This window comes from Schistocerca nitens, chromosome 6, assembly GCF_023898315.1.
Source record: "Schistocerca nitens isolate TAMUIC-IGC-003100 chromosome 6, iqSchNite1.1, whole genome shotgun sequence".
In the NCBI taxonomy this organism is placed as follows: Eukaryota; Metazoa; Arthropoda; class Insecta; order Orthoptera; family Acrididae; genus Schistocerca; species Schistocerca nitens.
The window spans coordinates 126,327,245-126,340,995 of record NC_064619.1 but is presented as its reverse complement, the minus strand read 5'-3'; the positions used below and the strand labels follow the sequence as shown (position 1 = coordinate 126,340,995).

The following is a 13,751-nucleotide window of genomic DNA, read 5'->3' as shown; positions in this document are numbered from 1 at the left end:
GACTTTGAAAGATTTACGTCGTGGAAAGAGGGCAATTCTATGTAAGTGGATCTATAAACTGCAGATGAATGATAATGGATTGGTTGACAGATTCGAAGCAAGACTGATTATCAAAGAATTTTCTCAAAAGCAAGGGATTGATTATGAACAAACTTTCAGCCCTGTGGCAAAGATATCAACTATTCGAACATAACACAGCGTTGCAGCCAAGGAGAAGGTGAACATTGCACAAATGGATTTGACTACTGCCTTTCTTTACAGTGACCTGAAGGAAACAATGCTTATGACACAACCTGAAAGTTACGATGATGGTCCTAGAAAAGTATGTCAATTAATGAAAAGCTTATATGGCCTGAAACAGGCACACCCCGCTGCTGGAATGAGAGGTTCACTAATTACGGGATGGAATTAGGATTTAAGAGACAGAAAGTTCCTTACAAGATTGTCTTTGTAACTTATGTTGATGATGGGTTGATTGTGGCAAACAAAGACAGTGAACTTAAAGAATTTATTGAAGAAAAGTGTGAGGTCATCCACATGAGTGCTGAAAGGAAGTCATTAAACTTTGGTTACATGATAAATCAGTCTAATCTAAAAGCCATAAATTCAAGTAAATGCCTAGGTATTACAATTATGGACAACTTAAATTGGAAGGAACACATAAAAAACATTGTGGGGAAGGCTAACCAAAGAGTGCATTTTATTGGCAGGACACTTAGAAAATATAACAGATCTACTAAGGAGACTGCCTACACTACGCTTGTCTGTCTGCTTTTACAATACTGCTGCACAGTGTGGGATCTTTACCAGATAGGACTGACGGAGTACATTGAAAATGTTCAAAGAAGGACAGCACATTTTGTATTATCGGGAAATATGGGAGAGAGAGTCACAGAAATGATACAGGATTTGGGCTGGACATCATTAAAAGAAAGGCATTTTTCGTTGCGATGGAATCTTCTCACGAAATTCCAATCACCAACTTTCTCTTCCGAATGCAAAAATATTTTGTTGACAGTGACCTACTTAGGGAGAAACAATCACCACAATAAAATAATGGAAATGAGAGCTCGTACAGAAAGATATAGGGTTTCGTTCTTTCTGCGCACTATTCAAGAATGGATTAATAGAGAATTGTGAAGGTGGTTCAATAAACCCTCCGCCAGGCACTTAAATGTGATTTGCAGAGTATCCATGTAGATGCAGATGTAGATGTAGAAGATCTTGAAAGAGCATTCAAAATAAAATCAAAGACAGCATCATATTTCTTAGGCTTGGAAATTGATAGAAAAGAAGATGGATTCATTCAAGTGAGTCAGACTCACTACACCAAGAAGTTTTTGGAGTACTTTGGCAGGAGTGATTGTACTGTAACAACTCCAATTATCAAGGTCAATGGCACAGAAGAGAACCCTGTCAACACTGATTATCCTTATAGACAAGCAATTGGATCCTTGATGTGTCTGATGTGTGGGACAAGACCAGACATAGCATATGCATTCGGAGTAGTATGTAGATGTCTAGGAAATCCAACAGATCATGATGTGATAAGGGTAAAAGAATTTTTTGCTATTTGAGAATCACATATGACCTTGGACTTATTTACAAAAGTGGTGAAGACAAAGGCATTCTTGAATGTTACAGTAATACCGATCACAGGGGTGATTTAGGGACTGGACGATCTATCTTAGGTGTTCTCTGCCTGTACTTCAGTGCACCTGTCCATTGGATGAGTCAGTGACAAACTGCTGTTGCAGTCTCTACTACAGATGCTGAAGTTGTAGCGACTAGTGAAGTAGCACAAGAAATGATCTGGATGAAGAGACTTTTAACTGAACTTTGCCAGCTTAAGGATTTGAAACCTTGCCTTGGACAATGAAACTGCTAGTCAATTTGCACAGAATCCTGTACTTCACCAATTGATGAAACATATTTGTTTCAAACACTTCTTTGTTTGAAAATTAGTTACAGCTGGTGAAATTACCATTTCAGGAGTATACACAGAAAATCAGCTAGTGAATTTATTAACAAAACCAATATTTGATGCCTGACTAAGACAGTTGTGAAAAAATATGAGTGTGCGTAAGTTCTTAAATAAGTGACAGTGTTAAAGTTTTGCATTGTGAAGTGTTTTATTCAATAACTTCATTGACATTTAAATATCTCTGTCATACCACACAGGGATTATTTCGTGTTCTTTGTGACAATGGAAATTTATTATCGTTGTTAAGTGTTATTCTGTAGACTTGTAACAAACCAGTGTGTTTTTTTATCTACAAAAAACTTGTGCCATTCCTAAATAACCAGACACATACACCAAGTAATTAGAAGTGTACTAGTTTCCACATTAACATTAAAGAAATATGATCAGAGCTAGTACAGTTAAGTTTGCATGAATATCAAATAAACTTTGGCATAGACTCCAATTAAATAAGGTACCATGAAAGAATAACCAGAATCAAAGTTCCAACTATGTGTTAAAGTTGAAGCACACCAGTGACACTGTTTCACCATCCACACAAATGTTCATCACATAATATAACTGTCACACATGCAAAGTTAAAGTCTTTCAGTTGCTAAAACTCTTGTAAGCATCATCAAACAGTTTGTCACTCATAAAATTTTAAAGTACTGTAACAGTGCAGCTACTTGCCTCTCAGAAACTAAGTTCAACTCCTATTGAAAGCTACTCTGATTCACCAGCAACTGCTCTGAATAACTGCACTAACACAATGCCAGACGAAAAGACCACAATTCACAGGAGCATCACATATGAGAAACTGTACCACACTAGTCATTTTCAAAACTTCTTACAAATTTATGTTAAAATGAATGTCATTTAAAGTACATTGTTTTTCTTAATACTAAATGTGATGGAAAACACCATCTGATTAGTGGCACCATGCTGGTCAATAATAATGTTGTGCCAGCTGCTCGGTTTCCTTAGTAATATGGTGCCACTGCAATCCACAAAGAGATTACCAAAATCATTAGGCCACTGGAAATAATAATTCAGCTGATAATAAAGATTATCAAGAAAAGTATTGAGATTTGTGGTAACTAACATTGGAACCTGTGGAAAATAAAAAATCTTAATCTGGAGACTGCAGTCATGTGTGCGAGTTGCGTTTGTGTGTGTGTGTGTGTGTGTGTGTGTGTGTGTGTGTGTGTATGTGTATGTGTTGTCTATTGTTGATGAAGGCCAAAGGCCAAAACTTTCATTGTGAGAGTTTTTTTGTTCTGAACTTTCCTTTATATACATCCATATTCATCAAAATACAGCACCCTGTGTGTCACTCGCAGAGGGACTGCAGAGACAAAATTACACTAATTACAGGTCTCATGGATGCATTTAAACATTCTTCCTGCTCTTCAATTGCAAACAGATGGAAGTCATAAATGTGATAACAATGAGGAGTATCCTCTTCCACAAACCCACCCTTGCAGGTTTCCTAAAGTCATGAGATGTCAAATCAGCACACACTTCACTGCAAAGTAAAAATTCATTCTGCAAACAATCCCCCAATCTGTGGCTAAGCCATGTCTCCACACTATCCTTTCTTCCATGAGTGCTAGTCCTGCAAGGAGAATTTCTATAAAGTGTGGAAGGCAGAAGATGAGGTACTGGAGGAAGTAAATTTTTGATGGGCAAGGGAGGAGGGGGGGGGGGGTGTTTGACTCATGCTTGGATAGCTCATTTGATAGAGCACTTGCCCTCAAAAGGCAAAGGTCCAAAGTTTGAGTTCCGGTCTGACTCACAGTTTTAATCCACCAGGAGGTTTCAAGTCAGTGCACAATTTGCTCCAGAGTAAAAATTCATTGTGGAAAAAGTTCCCCAGGCTGTGGCTAAGCTGTGTCTCTGCAGTATCCTTTCTTCAAGGAGTGCTAGTCTGGGAGTAATAAAGCTGTGAGGGTGGCTCATGAATCATGCTTGGATAGCTCATTTGGTAGAGCACTTTTTGATGAAAGATTCGGGTCCTGGTCTGCATTGCACTTTTAATCTGCCAGGAAAATTCAGAAATATAGGTAATTTGGCTTGATTTGTTTAATTATCCAAGTTGTAAACCAAAATACCAGGAGAACTATTTTTTAATGTAAGTTGTGCTGTCTTATTTCTGTTTGCAATGTACATTTTCTTGCTGATATTTTTCTAGCTTTACCAATTCCAGTGACTTCTTATATTTAAATATATTTATTAGAAAAGTGATAAAATCTTTTTCTGTTTTTGTGTGACTACTTACTAATACAACTAAAATTATAATTTCAGCACTCGAGCTGGTTGGACCAAATTACCGATCATTTGTAACTGTGATGACGTGTATGTTCTACACACTTGGACTTGTAATGCTTGCTGGAGTGACGTATTTAGTGAGGGATTGGGTTCATTTAGCTCTTGCTACAACTCTGCCATTCCTCTTATATTATGTGTACTGGTTGTAAGTTAAAGCATGATATATGTTTTGAATATTTTGTGTATACATAAGTTAGCTTGTTAATTAATGTGTGCTCAGTTTTCTTCCAGAAAGCCCTAGATGGCTTCTTGCAAAAGGACAATTTGAGGAAGGATCAAAAATTCTTCATACACTGGCAAGAATCAATAAAAAAGAACTACCCTCTACATTTACAGAGAAACTAAAGGTGAGAATAAAAAAGAATACGTAACAGTTCATTTAAACAAGCCTCTATTCTTCCAGCATGTAGATGACAATTATTCTTTAATAACTACATAGCAGCAGTAGATAAATAGCACCTATTTAGTACAGCTGAAGAATTAGCATTTATTGCTTTCAAGTTAGTGATCTTCCTGCTAATTCTATTATATAAATTTCAGTCTGTGTAAGCACAATACAGAATGTAGGCGAGACTCAATTACTACTCACCAAATAGAAGAGATGCTGGCTGCTTGAATTTGAGCACCAAAGACCAGTGTCCTCATGCACCATATTGAGAAATTCTTACTAGCCATCTATAAACCTAAACCTCTCAGCCAATTCAGATTCATTGATGAGATCTTTGATATGAACTGTCAATACCTGTCCTTTCATTTCACACAGTTCTCAGTTCATTACATTACATGAGTTGTATACCATGGATCTTGTGGATAGAGGTCTCTGGTATAAGAAAAGAGATCAAAGGTGTACAGGATGCATTACCAAAATTTGGACAAATTAAAATTAAAATTTCTTTCATCACAAGTCATTATTGGCATTATGCACTGCCAGTTGCTTCTATTTAGCAAATAACAATTACCTTAAATGACCAAGATGTTGAAACGAAGTGTCATGTGTGATAAAAGAGATCCTTTCGTTGAAGGCATACATGATGGGCTCAGCAGCAGATGTAACTCACTTCTTCAAATACCTTAAATCTGAAGTTAATGTTGTTGTGGCAAAATATTCGGCTTTTGAACAGTCAACTGAAGATTCTACCATTTAGGCAACATCACCTAAAAGACTACATCATGAGGACCCTTGAAGTTGCAAAAGAGCTTAAAGACTGATTGCAGGGCTTCCAAGGCAATCATTGCAATCACTGATGAATATTATTTGGTGAAGATTATTGGTGTAAGTAAAAATTATTGGTGTTAGTGAAGATTACTGACGTGAATGAACCAGCAATGTGTAGAATTGCTAAGGAGGAGTTTTGATACAAATCCTTCACATTCAATATAAGACAAATGCTCTTGGAGGCTGGGAGGGCGAAGCAAGTCAGTCTTAGCAATTTGCTTCCGTGTGCAATGAAAAATGATCCCACAGAGCAGATCAAATTCTTTCCTGATCGTAAGATTTTCATGATAGGAGCAAAAATCAAATGGACAAATGACAATTGGCTTGTTCATGTTCCAGAGGATGAACCCATGGTTGCCAGAATAAAATTTCCCCTTGTTCATGATCCAGAGGATGAAACCATTGTTGCCAGAGTAAAATTTCCCATCAGTCTTCACATGCTAAATGTTGTCATGTAATGGCCCCACAAAAAAAGAAAAAAAAGGAACTGTCACAAATGTAGCTTATTGTAACATTATTTTGAACATTGTGAAGCTGTGGATAGAAACAGTGGGGTCTATAACTCCATGAACCATTTGCTACAAAACAGGATATCAGACAATTTTAGTATGTTTTGGTGTAAGGAATTTTGGCCTCCCAACAACCCTGATTTTAATCCTCTGGATTACTAAAGATGAATAAAAATGAAATTTATGAAATGGAGTAGTTGCATTCAACTGAGACTGCTAGAGAGAAAAATGAAACACTTCAGTAATCCCATAGAATCTCTAAATTTGTGAATAACAATATGGTTGCAAGTCCAGTAGGACAACATTTGTGATTAACCAGCTGGTTATTCATGTAACTGCTTTATTTGTTTATTTATTTTTTTTTATTTATTTATCTCTTGTTCCGGTGATCCATGTTGTGACAGTATCACAGGATATGGAACGTGTCAATTTTACAAGCTTTTGGCCAGAATTTATGGTAATACATAAAACAAAACAAAAACAGTAAACAGTAACTTAGGTCCCACTAAAAAAAATAAAAAAAATAAAAAAATAAAAATAATAAAAAAAATAGATAGAGATTACAAAACAAAACAAAAAACAGTAAACAGTAACTTAGGTCCCACTACAAAAATTCATTTTAGAGAGAGATAAAGATTACAAAATAATAAGTGTTACAGAGAAATAAATATTGCAAAATATATGTTTACAATAAAAATATTCGGTATTACAAATACAAATTTGGGCATACATTTGCAATTTACAATACAAGAGATGTTAAACACTGTAGTTCAGGAACTCTTCTAATGTATAAAATGATCCTTGCAATAGGAACTGCCTTAAGGTTTTTTTAAACAGGAGATCATCATCTACCAAACACTTAATTCTTGAAGGGAGGGCATTAAAAATCTTACAGCCACTGAAATGGACTCCTTTCTGCACCATACGTAGATTTGGCTGTTCATAGTGGATATCATGTTTCCTTCTAGTATTGTGACTGTGATATGCACTATTCAGCTTAAAGATGGATTTTTCTTTCCTTATGAAGCACATCAATGAGAATATATATTGCGCAGTGGATGTAAGTATTTCAAGCTTCTTAAAAAGATTCCTGCATGTGGCTCTAGGATGGACTCCACACATGATCCTTATGGCTCTTTTTTGTACACACAGTACTTTTTTAGCCAGTGGCTGATTTCCCCAAAATATAATTCCAAGTGCCATAATTGCATGAAAGTAACCATAATACGCTGAATTCATGGTTTCCATATTTCTATAAGAAGAAACAATGCGCAATGCATATGTTGCTGAACTTAGTCTTTTGCACAGATCCACGATGTGGTTGGACCAATTCAGTTTGCTATCAATATGCAAGCCTAGGTATTTTGAGGAATCTACCCTGGTTATTGTCTGCTCACCTACCTTTACAAATATTTCCTCATCTTTGGATGTTTTGTGGAACTGAATGTAGTTTGTTTTACAGTAATTTAAAATAAGACCATTAATGCTGAACCAGTTCACCGTTTCATTTAAAACCTTATTTGCTGTTACCTCAAGCTTATCTTCCGAATTATCAATAAGTAGTGTAGTGTCATCTGTGAAAATGGTGAATCTACAATATTCTGTAGAGAGAGGAAGATCATTTATAAATATAATAAAAAGTAGGGGGCCCAGAACTGAGCCCTGCGGCACTCCACATGTAATGGTACCCCATTCTGAAGATATTGGGACACCATCTTGACTATCTACTACAACTTTTTGTTTTCTGTTTGACAGATATGAGTCGAGCCATTTCCCTGCTGCACCACTTATACCGAGATGTGCAGCTTTTTGTAAAAGAATTTGGTGATTTACACAGTCAAATGCTTTTGTTAGGTCACAAAATATGCCAATCACTTTCAGTTTTTTGTTGATAGATTCCAAGAGTTTGCCAGTAATTGCAAATATTGCATCTTCTGTTGACAAACCTTTCTGAAATCCAAACTGACTTTTGCTGAAGCTATTGTGTTCACTGAGATGCTTAACTATCCTGGCATGCATTAGTTTCTCTAAAACTTTTGAAAAGCTTGTCAGTAGTGATATTGGCCTATAGTTAGCAGTATCCGTCTTATCCCCCTTCTTATACAGCAGTTTTACAACTGCATACTTAAGCCTCTCAGGAACTATTCCTTGCTTAAGTGACGCATCAAAAATGTGGCAAAGGACTTTACTTACATGGCTGGAGCAGTATTTTAATAATTTGTTAGAAATGTTGTCAATTCCAGCAGAGTTTTTACTTTTCAGGGATTTAATAACTCTTTCAATTTCTTGAACAGTGACTGTTTTTACCTTCATGTGTTGTACTGAACCAGGTACTCTAGCTTTCAAAAGATTGATGGCTTGCTTCATGGACCCTTGTAAACCTATTTTTTCTGTTACTGTTAAAAAATTGTAGTTGAATGTGTCTGCAACTGTTTTTGGATCGCTAACAAGATTACCCTCACTTTTGATTTGGATATTTTCACTACAAACTGTATTTTTCCCCGTTTCCTTCTTTACAAATTTCCAGATAGTTTTTACTTTATTGCTCGAGTTGTCAATTTCTGCTTTCAAGCACATGTTCTTTGCTGCCTGAATTGTCTTATTCAGAACTTTATTGTAGATTTTATAGTGTGTAATCCTACTGTTATCATTTGAACTCCTGGCTGCAGCATATAGTTCCCTTCTTGTTTTACAAGAGATTTTGATGCCTTTAGTAATCCAAGGCTTGTTTCCAGATTTGAACAGGTTTTCTCTCACTGATTTTTTAGGAAATGCTTCTTCAAAAAGGCTTGTAACTTCATTGATAAATATATTAAATTTTGCATTAACATCAACTGTAGCATATACAGGAGACCAGTCCACAAGCCGTAATTGCTGATTAAAGGTTTCAGTGGTGTGTCTGTTTATAATCCTAAATGTTTTCCAAATGAAATTTTCTTTTCTTTGTACATTCATTTGGTTTAGAGTGAGGAATTGCCCTTCATGATCAGAGAGCCCATTTATAATATTTTTCATGGTTAAATTATTGCAAATATCCTTATCTACAAATACATTCCCTATTAAAGTGCTAGAGCTGGCAGTTACTCTAGTTGGAGTGTCCACCACTGGTACTAAATTGTAACAGTACATTAAATGTTCAAAATCTGTCTTGTTTCTATTTTCTGTTAAAAGGTCCACATTGAAGTCACCCATAACAATGATAGATTTAGTTTTCCTACATAGGTGGGCCAGAAGTGATTCAGTTTGTCTTAGAAATACATTTAGATTTCCAGCAGGTGCTCTGTAAACAGCCAGAACAGTAACAGTTGCACTATCTGCTGTTAACTCAATGCCACACACCTCAAAATATTGTTCATCACAGTATTTGCTTAAATCTAGGGATTTATACACTATATTATATTTTATAAATATTGCAACACCACCTTTTTCCATAACAGATCTACAGTAATGAGTAGCTAAACTAAAGTTCTCAATCTGTATCATGTGGATCCCATTCATAACGTGATGTTCTGAGAAACACAGTATATCAGGCTCACTTTCACACTCGTCTTTTAAATTTATTAGCAACTGGTCTATTTTATTCTTGAGGCTACATATATTTTGGTGGAATAAAGACAAAGTTTGATTTTTTCTCACCTCTGCATTTGCGTGATGTTTGCTAGGAGTGGCTTTTTTCAGTACATTAGTTGATAGTATTGCTTGGGGTGTGGAAAACTCATATTGAACACACGAGAGAGATGCTTCACACAACTTTGAATCCTCATCTCTCGTGTTACTCACTGCATTCATGTAATCAGCAGGAAACATTTAAAGTGGACAGTGAGCAGAGTTTATGTAATAATCTAGAAAATGTTTGCCTTTATACTAAAAATATTTAAATAGCAACTGACTAATGCTGACATAGTGCAAATATTATATCACAGTAATATTTACTTACAAAACTTAGTTCATTGACCCTTTCAGATCTGAATTTTTTTCTCGTGGAAGGAAGTTGTTTCTTTATGTGTGTGGTAATGCTTGTAGGTGATGTTTTTAATGATTTGGATGCAAGATTTATAAAAAATTATGTACCCCTTGTCAAAACATTCTTTGTACACTTGTTTTCATTTTATAGACTAAAAGAACTAATTATGAAATATTCTCTGTTGTGGTAAATAGTAAAATGATCATTCAATAATTACCATGCAAAATAACAAAAATAATATTCAATTATACAACAGAATAAAGCAAACCAACCACATCTGTGTATTCTGGCAGTCACAAGCTGCTGCACACTGCTACAATGACTTTCTGATATTTTCATAGTAATGCTCAAAGCTGGCAGCACTTGCACATGAAAATGCTGAACATTCACAAATGTGTACCTCAGGTTTCCATTGGGAAAAAATACTTCTGTTGCAGCCAAAACACAGTAAAAGTGAAAAAGTAATACAATTGTAGCCAGAGGGTCTGCTAACGATGTGTTTGACTTACAAACTGTGAGCAGTATATGATTGGCTTCTTCAGTGACCTGACAACAGTTGTATATTTGTTCTACTGTACCAGATCTTTTTTTTTAATGTAGCATATTTGTTCGTAAAACAGAATGTCTGAAACTGACAGCAAAACTGCAAAGAAATATATTACAAAATTACAAGACAGAGTTGCTTTCCATACTCACCTTCAGGAGGCTAAATATATTTACTCAGGCTTGTCTGACATTTGGCATTACCCCCAAAGGCCTCACACTTAATGTTCCCATCTCTGGCTGTAACCCTTCTTTCCATCAGTACCTATACCAGTTCCAAACTGAACAATCCATAGCTCTCACCCGCCTAATCCTTCACCTACACATAAACTCAGCCAATGAACACACCCGTCAACTCCTATCCTTAATAAAAGTCCTCAATCTTTCCTCTCCCACATCCACACCGGCTGTTCAGAGCATCCTCCTACAGGCCAACCGCAAATTAGAACAGCATGCCACCCTCCACCTCAAAAAACTATCCAATCTCCTGGTTTCCCACCTTCGGAAAGGCAACTCACTCACCCTCCACAACCTTTCCAGCAAACCTCAACCTCCTCTCATTGCACACAGACTCATTCTCTCCCATCTACTCAGTCTCCCACTTCCAGCTCCACTCCCCCCAAAACCTCAAAATTCTAATCAACACAATCTGGAACCACAACACCCTAATTCAGTAGTTAACCTTTCCTCCAAACCTCTCTCCCAATCCGAAACCTCTGTCCTATCCAAAGACCTCACCTTCAGCCCTACTCCCAGATTCAACCAAACAGCCCTCGTCAAAGATTTACTGTCCTACTCTCGTACTCTATGCTGGAAATATCACTTTGCCATGAAGAAAAATAATCCTGATCCTACTCCTAATGATCCAACCCCCCAAGACACTATCCAAATTGAACCCTGCCTGGAAAAGTTCCGTCCTCCGTCACAGCAGGACCCACCTCCTGTTCCTCAAAATCACTCTCTCCAAACCTTCCAGGAATTTCTGACTTCTAGCCTTGCCTCTCAATCCTTCTTGAAAAACCTTAATCCTACTCCCAACATCACCACTGCTGAAACCCAGGCTATCCGTGATCTGAAGGCTGCCTGATCCATTGTCATTCTTCCTACGTAAATCAACACCTTCAACCCATTATGTGCAGTCTCCCATCCTTCATCAAAGACACCAACCACTTTCTCGAACACCTGGAATCCTTACCCAATCTGTTACCCCCGTAAACCATCCTTGTAACCATTGATGCCACTTCTTTATACACAAATATTTCGCACGTCCAGGGCCTCGCTGTGATGGAGCACTTCCTTTCACGCCGATCACCTGCCACCCTACCTGAAAACCTCTTTCCTCATTACCTTAACCAGCTTCATCCTGACTCACAACTTCTTCACTTTCGAAGGCCAGACATACCAACAATTAAAGGGAACAGCCATGGGTACCAGGATGGCCCCCTCGTATGCCAACCTATTTATGGGTCACTTAGAGGAAGCCTTCTTGGTTACCCAGGCCTACCAACCCAAATTTTGATACAGATTTGTTGATGACATCTTCATGATCTGGACTCACAGTGAAGAAGAACTCCAGAATTTCCTCTCCAACCTCAACTCCTTTGGTTTCATCAGATTCACCTGGTCCTACTCCAAATCCCATGCCACTTTCCTTGACGTTGGCCTCCATCTGTCCAATGGCCAGCTTCACACATCCGTCCACATCAAACCCACCAACAAGCAACAGTACCTCCATTATGACAGCTGCCACCCATTCCATATCAAATGGCCCCTTCCCTAAAGCCTAGGTCTTCGTGGCAAACGAATCTGCTCCATTCCGGAATCCCTGAACCATTACACCAACAACCTGAAAACATTTCGCATCCCGCAACTACCCCCCCCCCCCCCCCGACCTGATACAGAAGCAAATAACCAGAGCCACTTCCTCATCCCCTCAAACCCAGAACCTCCCACAGAAGAACCCCAAAAGTGCCCCACTTGTGACAGGATACTTTCCGGTACTGGATCAAACTCTGAATGTGGCTCTCCAGCAGGGATACGACTTCCTCAAATCCTGCCCTGAAATGAGATCCATTCTTCATGAAATTCTCCCCACTCCACCAAGAGTGTCTTTCCGCCGTCCACCTAACCTTCGTAACCTCTTGGTTCATCCCTATGAAATCCCCAAACCACCTTCCCTACCCTCTGGCTCCTACCCTTGTAACTGCCCCCGGTGTAAAGCCTGTCCTATGCATCCTCCCACCACCACCTACTCCAGTCCTGTAACCCGGAAGGTGTACACGATCAAAGGCAGAGCCACATGTGAAAGCACCCACGTGATTTACCAACTTACCTGCCTACACTGTGAAGCTTTCTATGTGGGAATGACCAGCAACAAACTGTCCATTCGCATGAATGGACACAGGCAGAGAGTGTTTGTTGGTAATGAGGATCACCCTGTGGCTAAACATGCCTTGGTGCACTGCCAGCACGTCTTGGCACAGTGTTACACCGTCCGGGTTATCTGGATACTTCCCACTAACACCAACCTGTCAGAACTCCGGAGATGGGAACTTGCCCTTCAGTATATCCTCTCTTCCCGTTACCCGCCAGGCCTCAACCTCCGCTAATTTCAAGTTGCCGCCGCTCGTACCTCACTTGTCATTCAACAACATCTTTGCCTCTGTACTTCCTCCTCGACTGACATCTCTGCCCAAACTCATTGCCTTTACAAATGTCTGCTTGTGTCTGTATATGTGCGGATGGATATGTGTGTGCGTGTGAGTGTATACCTGTCCTTTTTTCCCCCTAAGGTAAGTCTTTCCGCTCCCGGGATTGGAATGACTCCTTACCCTCTCCCTTAAAACCCACATCCTTTCGTCTTTCCCTCTCCTTCCCTCTTTCCTGATGAAGCAACCGTGGGTTGCGAAAGCTTGAATTTTGTGTGTGTGTTTGTGTTTTTTTGTGTGTCTATCAACATACCAACGCATTTGTTTGGTAAGTTACATCATCTTTGTTTTTAGGTATAAATATATAGTTCTGTTGATAGACACATAAAAGTAAATGCCATACACTACCTAACTTTTAGAGGTAACAGTTGCTTCATTGGGGAGTGGAGAGGAATAACTGGGAAGTTAAAAAAGAAGTGCAGGTCATTCAGACCCCACTTTGAGAGAGACCTGCCTATAGCGAGGACAAGGATAGATAAAGCAGAAAGATGAAAGGGAGGAGGGAGGCAAGCATTAGAGT

The 13,751-nt window shown here is 38.3% G+C and overlaps 1 protein-coding gene across 3 annotated transcripts in view; it reads left to right on the top strand.

The window, feature by feature from the left end:
* LOC126262859 (carcinine transporter) overlaps nt 1–13,751 on the top strand; it is a 452,804-nt gene that overhangs the window by 282,101 nt on the left and 156,952 nt on the right. For all 3 annotated transcript variants that reach the window (XM_049959724.1, XM_049959725.1, XM_049959726.1), the window contains exons 6-7: nt 4,268–4,436; nt 4,512–4,638. In XM_049959724.1, the coding sequence (XP_049815681.1) occupies nt 4,268–4,436; nt 4,512–4,638 (296 nt within the window). The remainder of the gene's footprint in view (nt 1–4,267; nt 4,437–4,511; nt 4,639–13,751) is intronic.